General features: G+C 43.2%; 1 protein-coding gene across 1 annotated transcript in view; it reads right to left on the minus strand.

Moving 5' to 3' along the window:
- Positions 1-14,973: 14,973 nt before the first annotated feature.
- Positions 14,974-16,173, minus strand: part of LOC120992028 (zinc finger protein 585A-like) — a 190,532-nt gene continuing 189,332 nt past the window's right edge. Inside the window, exon 8 of the mRNA XM_040420790.1 lies at positions 14,974-15,931. Within this exon, the coding sequence (XP_040276724.1) occupies positions 15,081-15,931 (851 nt within the window). The 3' untranslated portion in view covers positions 14,974-15,080. The remainder of the gene's footprint in view (positions 15,932-16,173) is intronic.

Genomic DNA, 16,173 nt, shown 5'->3' on the forward strand with positions numbered 1-16,173 from the left:
GAAGAGTCAAAGGAGGAGACTCAGAAAGAGATTAATGAACTAAAGGATCTAGAGTCACAAATAGAAACTGAATTTCTCCAACTTCAAGAGGAACTTGCAGCTTCTGAGCAATCCAGACGTCATGCAGAGCAGGAAAGAGATGAACTGGCTGATGAGGTCACAAACAGCATCTCAGGAAAATCTGCTCTCTTGGAGGAGAAAATACATTTGTAAGCCAGGATTTCTCAACTTGATCAAGAGTTGTGTGATCGATTGGTGGACCTAGACCACCAGAGACAAATTGTATATAGGTTGGAGAAGAAACAAAAGAAGTTTGACCAGCTCCTGGCTGAAGAGAAAAACACCTCGGCCCAGTTTGCCGAAGAATGTGATTGAGCGGAGACTGATGCTCGGGAGAAGGAGACCAAGGCCCTCTCCTTGGCTAGAGCACTTGAAGAAGCACTTGAGGAGTGAGATGAATTTGAGAGGCTGAACAGGCAACTCAGAGCAGAGATTGAAGATCTCATGAGCTCAACGGATGACGTCGGGAAGAACGTCTGTGAGCTGGAGAAGTCTAAGCCAGAGCCTGTTAAGAATGGGTCTGGAGATGGTGGTGCCGGCCAAGCAAAGAAGATGGAAGATGGTTCTGCGAACCAGGTAATGTGGCTGATATGGAGGCTGAATCCAAGAGACTCGTGGCAGTGAGTAGTCAGGACCTGGTCATGAAAGACATCCTCTCTGCTGTCAATGCCTGCCTTCCAGAAATCCAGCGGTCTGCTGGGGAAGAGATACGAGGAGACAGACAACCAGCATGCAGATGTCTACTACTGTGATATGGCTCTCCTAGAGCATACACGAATGGGGAACAATAACCTGGGTGACCCTCTGGAGGAAATGCCAGAAAACGAAAAGTCTGATGAGGACCACAGTGTCCCCAGTACCTCCAACCTTGATGAGAAAGAGGAGGAGGGGTTAAGAATGCAAGTATATAATGCCGTGTCCGAGAAGCTGCACCTCTGGTCATACACCCTGTGTTCCCGCATATCATGGGTAACATGTCTTGCTTCATACATGGCTAGTATGTTATTGTAGTGTTTGTGTTTGCACATACCACTCTTGCTCCACCTGTATTTAGTGATGTGATTTGGCTGTCCGTATTCACGTGATGGCCATCTATGTTACCAGTGGTGGGCAAGTTTGCTATGTGTGACCTTATCGATCCTCTACATGTGTGCAATACATATATATATTTATATGTCACTCTGGGCGAATCTACAGTTCTCCCATCTACATGCGGCTTTACACTTTGTGTTTTATGACACTTCTTCCCTGTTAGTCGGGTATATGTGAGGGTGGGGGTTCACGGTCCCGTTACACGGGGCATCCCATCCCTCTTACCCTGTGCCTTTGTGTTATATTATATTTACTATATTTGGTCTTAATAAACTACATATATAATGTTCTCTCATTTTCCATGGGGTTATTGGTTTTTTCTCTTTGGTTGGTTCCGGGTATTCCCTCATGCCTGAGGTAAGTGCAGGTGAAGCCTATCCTAATCAGTCTGGCATAAATCCACCCTCAGTGTGTCAGTCTGGGGAAGTGTCTGTGAACCTGAAGCAGAGGCTCTGTGGGTGGTCTCAGTCTGGAGGGGCCACAAGGCTATGCGACGCCTGATTGCTTTCCGGTGTAAAAACCGTGTTTGTTGAGCGGACCGACTGAGGCTTGGGGCCTGAGACCCTGAGCATAAATCTGAGACTATAGGCGAGTCAGGGAAATCATAATTCAGTTTAGGCAGAGCCCAGCCGGGCAGGAGTTTCTTTTGTATAACTGTTTATGTTTACCCGAACGTGCCGCAATAAAACACAGTTTTGGCCCTTAAATCCTGGTGTCTGTGAAGATATCTGTGAGTGTGAAACCCTAAAAGAAGGCGATCCCTTACAATACCTTATGGGAATAAAAGGTTAAGGAACAAAAATAACATTTTTTGTATAAATAGAACTGTAAAGAAAGCAATAAATGACAAAAATAAAGCATTTAAATCAGTAAAACAGGAGGGTAGCGAGGAAGCACTGAAAAACTATAAGGTCAAAAATAGAATATGTAAAAATAAACAAATAAAAGCAGCCAAACTAGAGACCGAGAGATTAATTGCCAAAGAGAGAAAAACTAACCCTAAAATGTTTTTCAATTATATAAATGGTAAAAAGTATAAATCTGAAGGTGTCGGCCCTCTACAGAGTAATGAGGGGGAGTTGCAGACAGCAATGAAAAGAAAGCAAAGCTATTAAATATTTTTTTATCCACTGTATTCACTGAGGAAAATAAACTGTCAGATGAAATGTAGAATATAAAAGTAAATTCCACATTAAAAGTGACCCAGGAAGAAGTACAGCGGCATCTTAAAAAGATTAAAATAGACAAATCGCCAGGACCAGATGGCATTCACACCGTATTCTAAGATAATTAAGTAATGTCATAGCCAGACCCTTATTTCTGATATTTGCGGACTCTATACTGACAGGGAGTGTTCCACAGGATTGGCGCATAGCAAATATGGTGCCAGTATTCAAAAAGGGTCCAAAAACAGAGCCCGGAAACTATAGGCCGGTAAGTTTAACATCTGTCGTGGGTAAATTGTTTGAAGGTTTTCTAAGAGATGCTATCTTGGAGTACCCCAATGAAAATAAGAAAATAACGCCATATCAGCATGGCTTCATGAGGGATCAGTCATGTCAAACTAATTTAATTAGTTTCTGTGAGGAGGTAAGTTCTAGACTTGACAGCGGTGAATCAATGGATGTCGTATATCTGGACTTCTCCAAAGCATTTGACACTGTACCGAATAAAAGGTTAGTATATAAAATGAGAATGCTTGGAATGGGAGAAAATGTCTGTATGTGGGTAAGTAACTGGCTCAGTAATAGAAAACAGAGGGTAGTTATTAATGGTACACACTTAGATTGGGTCACTGTCACTAGTGGGGTACCTCAGGGGTCAGTATTGGGCCCTATTCTCTTTAATATATTTATTAATGATCTTGTAGAAGGCTTGCATAGTAAAATTTCAATTTTTGCAGATGACACTAAACTGTGTAAAGTAATTTACACTGAAGAGGACAGTATACTACTACAGAGGGATCTGGATAGATTGGAGGCTTGGGCAGAGAAGTGGCAGATGAGGTTTAACACTGACAAATGTAAAGTTATGCACATGGGAAGGAATAATGCAAGTCACCCGTACATACTAAATGGTAAAACACTGGGTAACACTGACATGGAAAAGGACCTAAGAATTTTAGTGAACAGCAAACTAAGCTGTAGAAACCAGTGTCAGGCAGCTGCTGCCAAGGCCAATAAGATAATGTGTTGCATCAAAAGGGGCATAGATGTCCGTGATGAGAACATAGTCCTACCACTTTACAAATCACTAGTCAGATCACACATGGAGTACTGTGTACAGTTCTGGGCTCCTGTGAACAAGGCAGACATAGCAGAGGTGGTGATGGTGAGTTCACTAAAAGAGTTCAGGAGGGGCCTGGATGTATTTCTGGAGTGTAATAATATTACAGGCTATAGCTACTAGAGAGGGGTCGCTGATCCAGGGAGTTATTCTGATGCCTGATTGGAGTCGGGAAGGAATTTTTTTCCCCTAAAGTGAGGAAAATTGGCCTTTACCTCACAGTTTATTTTTTTTGGCGTTCCTCTTGATCAACTTGCAGGATAACAGGCCGAACTGGATGGACAGAGGGCTTTTTTCAGCTTTACAAACTATGTTACTATGTTATAAGTAACTCAGCTCTATTGTTTGTATGTGAAATGTTGTGCAGCCATTTTTTTTTATCAACCATGTTTGCTTGATGGATATGCTCCTGTGACTATGAATATGAATGTGCTAGTCTAAATTTTCTTGTAGTATATATTGAGGGTAGCACCTCTTTTAGACTGAGCAACGCCCATCTGCCTGGGGCTTCTGAGCAGAGTATAAATATAGCTGGTTCCTACATTGCCCTGAAAATTGTAGGCTTCGGTAAGTCCAAGAGAGGCGGTATATTAGTGTTAGGTACCCACCTGCGGAAGCCACCTTGACGCCTGGTAGATGGGGCCAACACATGTTTGATCAAAAAGAGCTTCTATTTTTCCATTTATAGTAGGTATAATACCACTTTAATTTAGAATGATCCCCACTTCTCAGCTCTATTGTTTGTTTATGTTGTGCAGCCATTTTTTTTTATCAACCATGTTTGCTTGATGGATATGCACCTGTGACTATGAATATGAATGTGCTAGTCTAGATTTTCTTGTAGTATGTTATAAACAATAGAGATGGCCTTGCGGTTCGCCCGGCGGTCATTTCGCTGCAAACTTTGCTTGTTTGCTGTTTGGCAAACAGATCGCGATGTCCGCCGGCGCCATATTTTTTGCATTGTGCAGAACTTTGACCCATGACACATCCATCAGGTGGGACAGGACAGCCAATTGAGATGTTTCAGCACATGGACATGCCCCCTACCTTATAAATAAACCCGATCTGGCCGCCAATTTATATTCTGTTTTTTGCCAGTGTAGGGAGAGGTTGCTGTGTGGAGCAGGGACAGACTGTTAGTGACACCAAACGCTAATAGGACCACAAAAGTCCTTTTAAGGACTGGTATAGGTGTGCTATTGATAGGTGTGACATACTGAGGGGTGTAATACACTTATAATACACTTTCTAACATAGAAAGTATATTATAGTGCATTTGTATTGTGCAGCAGTTGTGTGCGGTTTTGCCTGGATACTGCAGCTACACAGAGGGACAAACACTATTGGAACAACTAATTGCAACTGGTGTGATATACCAGTTTCCCCCCCCAAAAAACTGATTAAGGGGTTTTATATACCTGCTTCCACAAATACTGCTCTTCTATAGGGACTTTGTCACAGGGTCATTTTGAAAATGACAGGCAGAGGAAAAGGCAGGCCATTCTGCAGGGTTGGTAGGGGTCGGGTAGGTGCACCAGGCCGGAGCCTAAGTGGGAAGTTGGAGAAGGTGCGTGCGATTACGTCAAAGGATGCACCAGAGTTGGTTGAGTGGCTCACTCAGCCTTCCGCTTCTGCACCCTCCTCACTCTCTGCTGTGTGCACCCCCAAAGACACTACCACCACCATAGCCCCTCCACTTAAGTGAGAGGAATTATTTTCCCATCAATTCCCAGACCTTACCGATGCGCAGCCATTCTTGGCATCAGATGAGGAAGTAGCAATGGCCGCAACCAAACGGTCTGACGACAGTACCCAGATCAGCCAAGGAGGGTGGTCCCCGCTGTTGCTGCCTACTCCAAGATCTCTAATGTCAGTGGTGGTGAAGGCAACGATGATGACGTCTTGATTGACGTCACGTGGGTGCAAGTGGCGGATCCAGGGGGGGGGCAACGGGGCAATTGCCCCCCCTCCGAGCTGCTCAGAGGCGGGGGCGGCGGCAGCGGGGCACAGGGAGATGAGCGCTTCCATTGTGGAAGCGCTCATCTCCATAGTCATCTGTATCGCTGTCCTCAGGACAGCAATACAGAAGGCTGTGCGGAGGAGCAGGGGAGAGGTGTGTCCCTTCCCTGTTCCTCTGATAGGCTGCCGGCCTAGTGCCGGTAGCCTATCAGTGGCCGGCGCAGGCGGCGCGATGACATCATCGCGCCGCCTGAGCTGTATAGCGCGGGACACAGGCTGGAAGAGGCCTGCATCACATCGCTGCCAAGGAGGTAAGTATAAGTGTTTATTTATTTTTTTATATATACAATACTTTTACTGGCCCATAATTGTTGGGGGGGGGCTGTTATTACTGGCACAAATGGGGGGGGCTGTTATTACTGGCACATAATGGGGGGGCTGTTATTACTGGCACATAATGGGGGGGCTGTTATTACTGGCACATAATGGGGGGGCTGTTATTACTGGCACATAATGGGGGGCTGTTATTACTGGCACATAATGGGGGGCTGTTATTACTGGCACATAATGGGGGGCTATTACTGGCACATAATGGGGGGCTATTACTGGCACATAATGGGGGGGTTGTTATTACTGGCACATAATGGGGGAGTGTTTTTAGTACTGGCACATGATTGGGGGCACTATAGGGGCATCTACTGAGGCCACAAAGAAAGGATATTTTATATAGGGGCTCTGTACAGTAGAATTTTATACTGGGACACATTATGGTGGGTACTATGGGGAAGGGGGGGAGAGGAGTACTATGGGGTCATCTATGGGGGGCACTAAGAAGGGGGATTTTATACTTGCAAATTATGGGGGACACAGGGCATCTATTGGGGCATTTTATACTGGTACATTATGGGTGGCACTAGGAGGAAGGGGGGAGAGGAGCACTATGGAGGCATTTACTGGGGGCATTAGCTCAACTGGGGGCATTACAAGGGGGTATTTTTTGCACTGTCACATTAGAGGGAGAATTATTTCTACTGGGGGGGCATTATGGTGGGCTTTATTACTTCCCAATGGTATGACCCCCTAGTAGCAGCGCCAGCCTCTCTCTGCTCTGCTATCCCTCTGCCCTTTCTCCAAATCCTTATTATGAAATCTTTCTCATTAGGATAAAACACAACATCAGCTCCACCGAGCCCCCCAGCCAAAGTGTTGAAGTGGTGTCCGAGATCCCCAGGGGGAAAGCCCAACACTCATCTAGGGATCACCGCCTTAAGAAGGCACCTGGCCTCCCATCACTGAGCCCAGTGGCAGCAATGCCCTCAGAACCCACAAAGCCACACTCCTGGTGCTCCACGTCCTGCCTCTTTGCCTTCTCCTCTCTCCTCCAATTTGTCCTCTACTCCACCTTCCACCATGCTGCCGTCGCGTTCATCTGGCACAAGGCAGGCTCCCATGGCTCAAATGTTAGAGCGTAAAAAAAAATGATAACGCCGGGGAGCGGAGTTTCGCAGCCAAGCCGTATGCAAGCTGCGCGCTGAGCTCCGCTGCTGGCCAACCTTTATCGGGCGAATTATAAGCACCCACCTCAAATTAAAATGGGCAAAACCATGACAGATTGGTCCAGGGACCCGCAAGGAACCACCAGACTCATATCCAGCTAAGGAGTAATAGAGTGCTTCTTGAAGAAGACGCCAGTGGCCTCAGCATGTGGATATCACAAAATGGCGCCGAGCAAGCAGAAATATCAGGCGCTACCTTCGGCGGAGGAATCTGAACACAAAGGAGATAGTGAAGCAGAGGTTACCGCGGCAGAAGGAGAAGATCAAAGAATTTCTAAATGTTTTCTTAAAGAATTAATGGCTCACTCCCTGGAACCACTGGTACGCGAGTTAAAAGATATAAAACAAGACCTAAGACACATATATTCCAGACTAGAAACACTGGAAACAACCCAAACATCCCTGATAGATTTCAATACTGATGTAGCTAGCAGCATGGACAACTGCCAAGCCCATGTGAACTACCTATATTCCCTGATTGAAGATCAGGAAAACAGAGGAAGAAGTAATAACATTAGAGTGAAGGGAATTCCAGAGTCAGTGACACCAGAACAACTGATAACCTTCCTCACCTCTATATTCTCAGACTTACTGGGCCCAGAATCTGTACTTTCAACGTTAAAGGACTGAACGACCTGCAAAGAGCAGCCAAATATGTAGATACCTGAACAAGCTGAAGGTAGGAGTAGCGTTATTACAAGAAACGGATTTCAGACATAAACATATTCCTAAATTATCCCATCTCCAATATAATCAATGATACCATAGTACCTCACCAGGCTCTGCCTCTAAGGGAGTCAGTATAGCTATTCACAGGTCGCTCCCCTTTGCAGTGCGCTACTCCAAAATAGACCCTTGGTCCTTCTCAGTACGGACGCTGAGAAGGCCTTTGATCGAGTAGATTGTCTTTTCATGACTAGAGTCCTCATTAAATTCGGAATCCCAATGAACTTCATATCAGCAGTCATGACCATGTATGCCTCTCCCACGGCACAAGTTTGGGTTAACGGTATACTATCCCCATCTTTTAACATAAGTAATGGAACCAGGCAGGGATGCCCTCTCTCACTCCTTCTGTACTAACATTAGAAACAGTCTTACAAGCTATCCGCCAGGAGAGGAGGATAGAGGGGATCTTCCTGGGAGGCACCCACCACCAATTAGTTGTATTTGCAGATGACGTCCTGCCCTTTATCACAAACCCCACAGAAGCTTTCCCACATCTAATGTCAATCCTGAATCAATTTGGTCAATTATCCAACTTCAAAATTAATTTTAATAAATCCCAAATATTTAATATTTCACTCCCCACTCAAACAGCCTTAAACCTCCAACATTCCACCCCATTCATGTGGACTTCACAATCCATCAAATTCTTAGGGATAAACATCACCCCCGCAGTCTCCTCCCTATACAAGGCAAACGTCCTTGATCTCCCTAAGCAGATTGAAGACATTTTACAGTCTTGGGACATACCTTATGTCTCTTCGTTTGGAAGAAGAGCCTTAATTAAAACGATTATCCTCCCTAAATTACTTTACACCCTGCAGGTTTTGCCTATTGCAATTACCTTGCACTTCTTCCATAGGCTGTGGAGAATAATTTCTTCCTTCCTGTGGAAGAGACTTAGACCAAGACTAGCTCATAAATATTTGGTTCAACATGTAAAGAGGGGAGGGATGGGACAATACAGGGGATTAGGTGCCTTGACTGGCTCAGATCTGCAAGTGAAAGATTAGACATCCAAGCTGAGAATGCCATGTGCCCCATTGCCTTAAGATCCGCTTTGATTAGCGGGAATCTTAACCCTTCATTATTAAAAGATGTTTACAACACGGTCACTAGAAACACCCTTAAGCACTCAAAGGTTTGGGGACTGAAAAACTCCTTAACCTCCCACCCCCTACTGCTCACCCAAGTATCAGATGCTCTATTAGACTCCTCGCAATCCTTTAGAGATACCTTCCCCCCAGCAGCGCGCAATATAAACCTCCTTGTACTGGACCTATACTCTGACGGGTCCCTCCCTACCCTTCAAGATCTTTCCCCATTCACTAAACTGGGTGCTCTGTCTTTCTTCCATGTCCTTCCTCTCTGGGGACCCCCATGGACCCTCTCCCTTTTGAGAAAAAGATTTTACAACACAAAGAACCTACCAAAAAGATATCTTCTATCTACTCCCTTCTACTACCAAGAGTTCATCTCAAAGAATACTGGTTTCTTTCCAAATGGTAGAAGGATCTAGATGGGGAGTTATCGGTGGAGGACAGGACACTTTTATTGTCCTCGTCTCCTAGATCCTTTAGATGTATCAAATTACAAGAAAATTACTATAAAGTTGGCACTACACGCCGGTTAAACTCCAGGCTCTCTACCCTGATGTAAACCCCCCTGTGCTGGAGATGTGGGAGAGAGAGGGGCACATACTTCCACATATGGTGGCAGTGCCCCAAGATCAGAGGGTTCTCGTCTCCCCCCGGATGTGCCTTTTAACAGAAATAATCGCCCCTGCCCCCTCCAAACAACTTATCCAGACACTCCTAGGAGCAGCCCGACTCCTTATAGCGGGTAGCTGAAAAAACATAGAGCCCCCTTCGTTGGCCTAGTGGCTCAAAAAGGGAGACCAACTATATCGATTTTAACAACTGTCCCACTGGGAACTCCATAACCTGCATAAATTCGCAAACATATGGAGCCCATGGGCCAATTATAGAGGGTTCAATAAAGTTGATCTCCATCCTCCTGCCTCATAAACAATAAAAAAACATTGTTTATATCTACATACTACAAGTAGTACCTTATCTGGTTCAATAGTAATGGTAGACAGGTCCCCCCCCCCCCTTTCTGGTTATACATTTTTATATGGTTAACCTTCTTACTGTTGTAGTTATTTGGTTTTTACCTCCACGATTAATACTCATTACAGGATCTGGACATTTTTGAAAGTAATAGACAATGAAATCTCTTTTGATCAAACTGAAAGACCTTACCTTTGAAATGACCTATGTGAATTTATACATGAGATTGTTGTATGTTTTCGTATTTACATTACTTGCTGAATAACAATAACATATTTTTAAAAAAATTATATGGTGACGCCAGATAATCCTCTTTCTCAACGGCTGACTGTTGGATTGTCGGAACTGCTAGCCCGCCAACTACTGCCACCGGCACACCGCAATGGAAGGTCCCCGGAAGGAAATATTTATCCCAGAGGGGGATCCCAGAGCTATATGGCCACGTTCAGCGGCAAGTGAATGTATCTGTGGCACACAGTGTTAATGCCAAGATACATCTGACCACAGACACGTGGTCTAGCAAACACGGACAGGGAAGGTACATAACTTTTACTGCCCACTTGGTGAACCTTCTGACGGCCGTCAAGCATGTAACCCGTGTGGATTTGGTGTTACCGCCATGGATTGCATGCAGGCCTGCCTCTTCTTCTCCTCCTCCTCCATCTCCTCCTCGGCTGACTCCTCCTTTTCCACTGCTTCCGCCTTTTCCGCTGCACCCCTAAGCTCCCCAGAACCTATTCGATGTGCCAGGTGAGACGTTGCCAAGAGCCACACCGGTCCTGCACTGCTTTCAGCTCTGCGGTCACAGACTGATCAGTGGCTAACCCTGCTCAATTTGACAGTTGGTAAAGTAGTGTGCGACAACAGTGGCAATCTGCTGAGCGCGCTGAAACAGGGCAAAATGGCACACATCCTGAACTTAGTCGTGCAGGGATTTATTGCCAAATACCCCAGGGTCCAGGACGTCTTACGGCAGGCCAGTAAAATCTCTGGCTATTTTAGAAGATCTTACACGGCCATGGCTCGCTGTGCTGACGTTTAGCGGCGACACCACTTGCCCGTCAGACGTCTTATTTGTGACTGCCCGAAGCGCTGGAACTCCACCTTGTATATGCTTGACAGGCTTCTCCAGCAGAAACATGCCGCTAACATCTACCTGTACAAACTCTGCGGCAGGACAGGTTTTTTTCACCGCGCCAGTGGCTGCTCATGCGCGGCGCATGCAGACTTCTGCGGCCATTTGATGAAATCACCAAACTGGTCAGTCGCAGCCAAGGCGCCATCAGTGACATCGTACCTTACACCTTCTTTCTGGAGCATGCATTGCGTCGTGTCATTGATTAAGCCATCGAGGAGCAGGAGCTGGAAGATGAGGAAGTCACAATGCTGAATTAATTCCCTGGGGGGCTACTCTATCTGAGACAAGTCAGCAGGAGTCTGAAGAGGAGGATGGTGGCTGGGGGAGGAGGAGCAAGAAGAGCAGGCTTTAAACTTTTCTGGGATCCTTGGTGTTGTCAGTGGATGGGGGAGAGGAGACAGAGGACGACATTCTCCTGTGCGACGAGCAGGAGCCAGGCCGCTCCACCGCTTCCAATTTAGTGCAAATGGGGGCCTTCATGCTCCAATGTTTGAAGAGGGACCACTGTATAAAAAGCATAAAGGGCAAGGACCAGTACTTGGTGGCAACGTACTTAGACCCCCGGTACAAACACAAAATGGCAGACATTTTACCAGCATCACAGAGGGCTGTCAGAATGCAGCATTTCCAGGCCTTGCTGTGAGAGATGCTGCATTCTGCTGTTGTGGGCGCTGGCAGAGGAATTTCCACCCACAGCGAAACAGGTGCGGGTACCAATCCTACCGCACCTGCAAGAGGGCGGTTTGAAGATGTGTTGGTCACTATGGATATGAGATCATTCTTGCAGTCAACCCATCAACAGCCGTCCTCCGGATCCAGCCTCAGGGAAAGCTTAGACCGACAGATGTCTGACTACATCGGGTTAACGGCCGATGTGGACGCTCAGAGAAGCGAGGAACCCCTGGACTACTGGGTGTGCAGGCTTGACCTGTGGCCAGAGCTGCCACAATTTGCCATGGAACTCTTGGCTTGCCCCTCGTCGAGTGTCCTGTCTGAAAAGACGTTCAGCGCAGCAGGGGGGGGAGGGATCATGACCGATAAGCGTACTCGTCTAGCTCACGACAGGGTGGACTACCTCACATTTCTAAAAATGAAAGAGGCATGGATCTCGGAGGAATTCAACACCTGTGACGACCACATGTAATTGAATTTCCTCATGACAGCCCACAAATATCCACCACCACCCAGAACAAATAATGATACCTGTCTTAGGTAAATACAGCGGCATAGAAGGCTTTTTCTGTCCGGTGAATGCCTAATGTTTGGGACCTCGGAGGAATTCAACACCTGTGACAAACACGTGTTATTGAATTTCAACTATTATCATTTGGGTTTTTTTTTCAAGAAGGGGGGGGGTTTCGTTAGCCATGTTTTTAATCCAATTTTTTATTTTTTGTTCTTTTAAAAATATGTATTTGATTTCAATTTGTACTGGCCTGCAGTAAAATTGATATCTAATGACCGTCTAATATACCTCCAGCCACATAATTTCTTGTTTTTTTCTGTCTGGTGAATGCCTAATGTTTGGGGCCTGTACTACACTGGCCTGCAGTAAAATTGATATTGAATGGCCGTCTAATATACCTCCAGCCACATTATCACTTGATCTTTTATGTACGGTGAATGCATAATTTTTGGGGCCTGTAAATTAACTGGCCAACAGTAAAATTGTTATACGGTGACTGGCTAATATACCTCCATCCACATTATCAATTGTTCTTTTCTTTCCGGTGAATGCCTAATGTTTGGGACCTCAGAGGAATTCAACACCTGTTGACGACGACCACGTGTTATCGAATTTCAACTATTATCATTTGGTTTTTTTTCAAGAGGGGGGATTTCGTTAGCCATGTTTTTAATCCAATTTTATATTTTTTTGTTCTTTTAAACATATGTATTTGACATCTATTTGTACTGGCCTGCAGTAAAATTTATATCCAATGACCGTCTAATATACCTCCAGCCACATATTCACTTGATGTTCTCTGTCAGGTCAATGTCTAATTTTTGGGGCCTGTACTCCCGTGGCCTAAAATAAAAAATTTCTAGGCTCCAGCAGGGCACATTTCTGAAAATTTCCATTTAAGACACATAAAAATGGCCCCTGATTAAAATACATATTTGTGGGGGGAATTTTTGCCATTGATCCCCCTGTGGTATGTCACTGTCCATGTTGTAGGTAGATTTGTGCACTTCTTGTATTTGGTGGCTGCAAATATGACCTGAAGGTTTTTCAGGTTCGCCTGCCATTAAAGTTAATGGGGCCCGCCGCAAACTTGTGGTTCGTGAACCGCAACCAGGACGGTCGATGTTCGTCCATCACTAATAAACAATGTCATATTTTCTCCTTTTAGGTACAAATTTTATCTTAAGAAATTCCTAAAAACTGGGCAAACTGAAGGATGGTTGAGATTAAATATAAGATTTATCTTAGTTGTTTTAGGGAAGTTGCTTGAGACAATTTGATGGCATTAGGCAATGGTATAATCTACCTGAGTATTTCAGGATTTATTTTCAAGTATATAATACCTATTTATGTTCAACTTATAGGAAACACTTTAGAATTCTTAATTTTATGTTATTAACCAGTTAACATCAATTGGTTCCAGGAAAAAGATAGCTTCCATATGTTATAAGACAACTATATCTCATCATCTTGAGAATTTCAGTTTAAATGAAAAGATGTAGAGGGTACAGGTGACCATCTGGGGCACTATTCTTAAGAATATTTTTACGGGGTCTCCAGGAATAGGAACTTTTGGATTGTTAAGTTTAATATTGTCCATCTCTACTATCCCCCTGTTTTCCTGAAAGGAATAGTGATACGGGAAGATTCTAAGTGTCCTACAGTAGGTGCTCGTCCTTAGAGGACTCATATTTTTAGTGCCCTGTTTTTTTTGACTATTGGACTCAAGTATATGATATTAATAAGGGCTACTTAATTTAGTTAGTCCCTGATTCTTCGGTATAAGCCTGATAATACTTACTTAAAGGGGAAAATAACCCCAATCTTTTATTAATACTTTGAGTGTGGATTTCCAATAAGAATCAGAGTATTTCTCATTTGATATCCCTGATAGAACAAAAGGTTATATATAAAAAATTATTTAAAACGTAAACAAATGCAAAATTTGGAATGGTCTCACCGAGTTTGATGTCTCCATTATATAAATTTATATATTCGGTGTTTATCTCTTTTCCTTTTTTTTTTCGTTTGGTCTCTTACTTTGCATTTAGGTTGGGCATATTGTATTTTTAACTACTAATTTCTGATGATTAAATGGTGCTTTTTTGTATTGTATTCAATAAAGACATAAAAAATTGATTGACAGTGTGACACGTGACATGCCATGTTGGCCACAAAAAATCCAACACCTGGATTTTTGATTGCAGGTGAAATGTGACTGCCACCATAAAGACAATGCAAGTCATGTGACTGCAACTTGTTTTCAACTTTTCTAAAATAGTTTCACGACGGCAAGTTGCAGACAGGTTCTGTAATTTATCTGCCTGTTAACATGGATTTAAAATTCTACGTTGTTCTTTTAGCATTTCTCATCTTCAAAATAATAGTCTTTTCATCTGATGAGCATTTGATTTCCTTACAAAACATATTTCACATATAAAACGTCCAAACAATCTCTCTCCTGTGTGACATCTCTGATGCTTCTTAAAGTGAATGCGTCACCAGAAAATGACCTATTGTTTAAATCATGTTTTTGTGTTAAATATATTTTTAAAGACATTTTGGTGATGATATTTTTAATTTTCCATACCATCTATATTTAAACAAACTCCATTGAGTCTATGGTCCATGGAGCTGCTATAAAGCATTTCTCAATTTGCAGCTCCGGCAAAATGACAGCGCCCATAATCTGTTCATGAAACAGAATTTAAAAAAAAATAATAATCTGGAATCAGTAAATAAAAACAGATTAGAAAAAAAGAATATATGTGTTGGCTTTGACTGGCAGAAACAAAATTTCGATGACACATTCCCTTTAAGTTTAGCTTTAGTAGTAAAACATTTCTCTTTTTTTGAGCAGAAAAATGACTTCTTACCCATGTGACTTCTCTCATGTCTACCAAGATCTGATTTATCTGTACATTTCCCACATTCTAAACATGAATATGATTTCTCTCCTGTGTGATCTGTCTCATGTCTAACAAATCTATCTATAAAACATTTCATACATTCTGAACATTAATACGGCTTCTCTCCTGTGTAACAAGATCTGATTTTTCTGTAAAACATTTCCCAATTTTTAAACATGAATATGGCTTCTCTCCTGTGTGAATTAGCTCATGTTTAACAAGATGTGATTTCCGTGTAAAACATTTCCCACATGCTGAACATGAATACGGCTTCTCTGCTGTGTGAGTTCTCTGATGTCTAACAAGAAGTGCTTTATCAATAAAACATTTCCCACAAAGTGAACATGAATATGGCTTCTCTCCTGTGTGAAATCTCTCATGTCTAACAAAATATGACTTATCTATAAAACACTTCCCACATTCTGAACAAGAATATGGTTTCTCTCCTGTGTGAATCCTCTCATGTGTGACAAGACTTGATTTGTCTCGAAAACATTTCCCACATTCTGAACATGAATACGGCTTCTCTCCTGTGTGACTTCTCTCATGTGTAACAAGATTTGATTTCTGTGTAAAACATTTCCCACATTGTGAACATGGATACGGCTTCTCTCCTGTGTGACTTCTCTTATGTGTAACAAGATTTGATTTCTGTGTAAAACATTTCCCACATTCTGAACATAAATATGGCTTCTCTCCTGTGTGAAATCTCTGATGTCTATAAAAATGTGATCTCTGTGTAAAACATTTCCCACATTCTGAACATGAATATGGTTTCTCTCCTGTGTGACTTCTCTCATGTATAACAAGATTTGATTTATGTGTAAAGCATTTCCCACATTTTGAACATGAATATGGTTTCTCTCCTGTGTGACTTCTTTCATGTCTAACAAGATGTGATTTAACTGTAAAACATTTCCCACATTCTGAACAGGAGTATGGCTGACTTTTGTGAATTCTTCCATGGTTAGAAAGACCTGAGCTTTTTGTGAACTCTTTAACACATTGGTCAGGAGAAGGTTCCTCATGTTGACTATATAATAGATCTGTACTGTGAAATCTTAGATGTACATGAAGGTTTTCTCCTGAAGAGCACGGCATGATATCTTCATCTTCATTATACTTTTGTAATAACATGAAGTTTTCCTCAGAATTCTTACTGGGATTTTCTGTTAAGATAAAAATT

This window comes from Bufo bufo, chromosome 2 (genome assembly GCF_905171765.1).
Source record: "Bufo bufo chromosome 2, aBufBuf1.1, whole genome shotgun sequence".
Classification (NCBI taxonomy): Eukaryota; Metazoa; Chordata; class Amphibia; order Anura; family Bufonidae; genus Bufo; species Bufo bufo.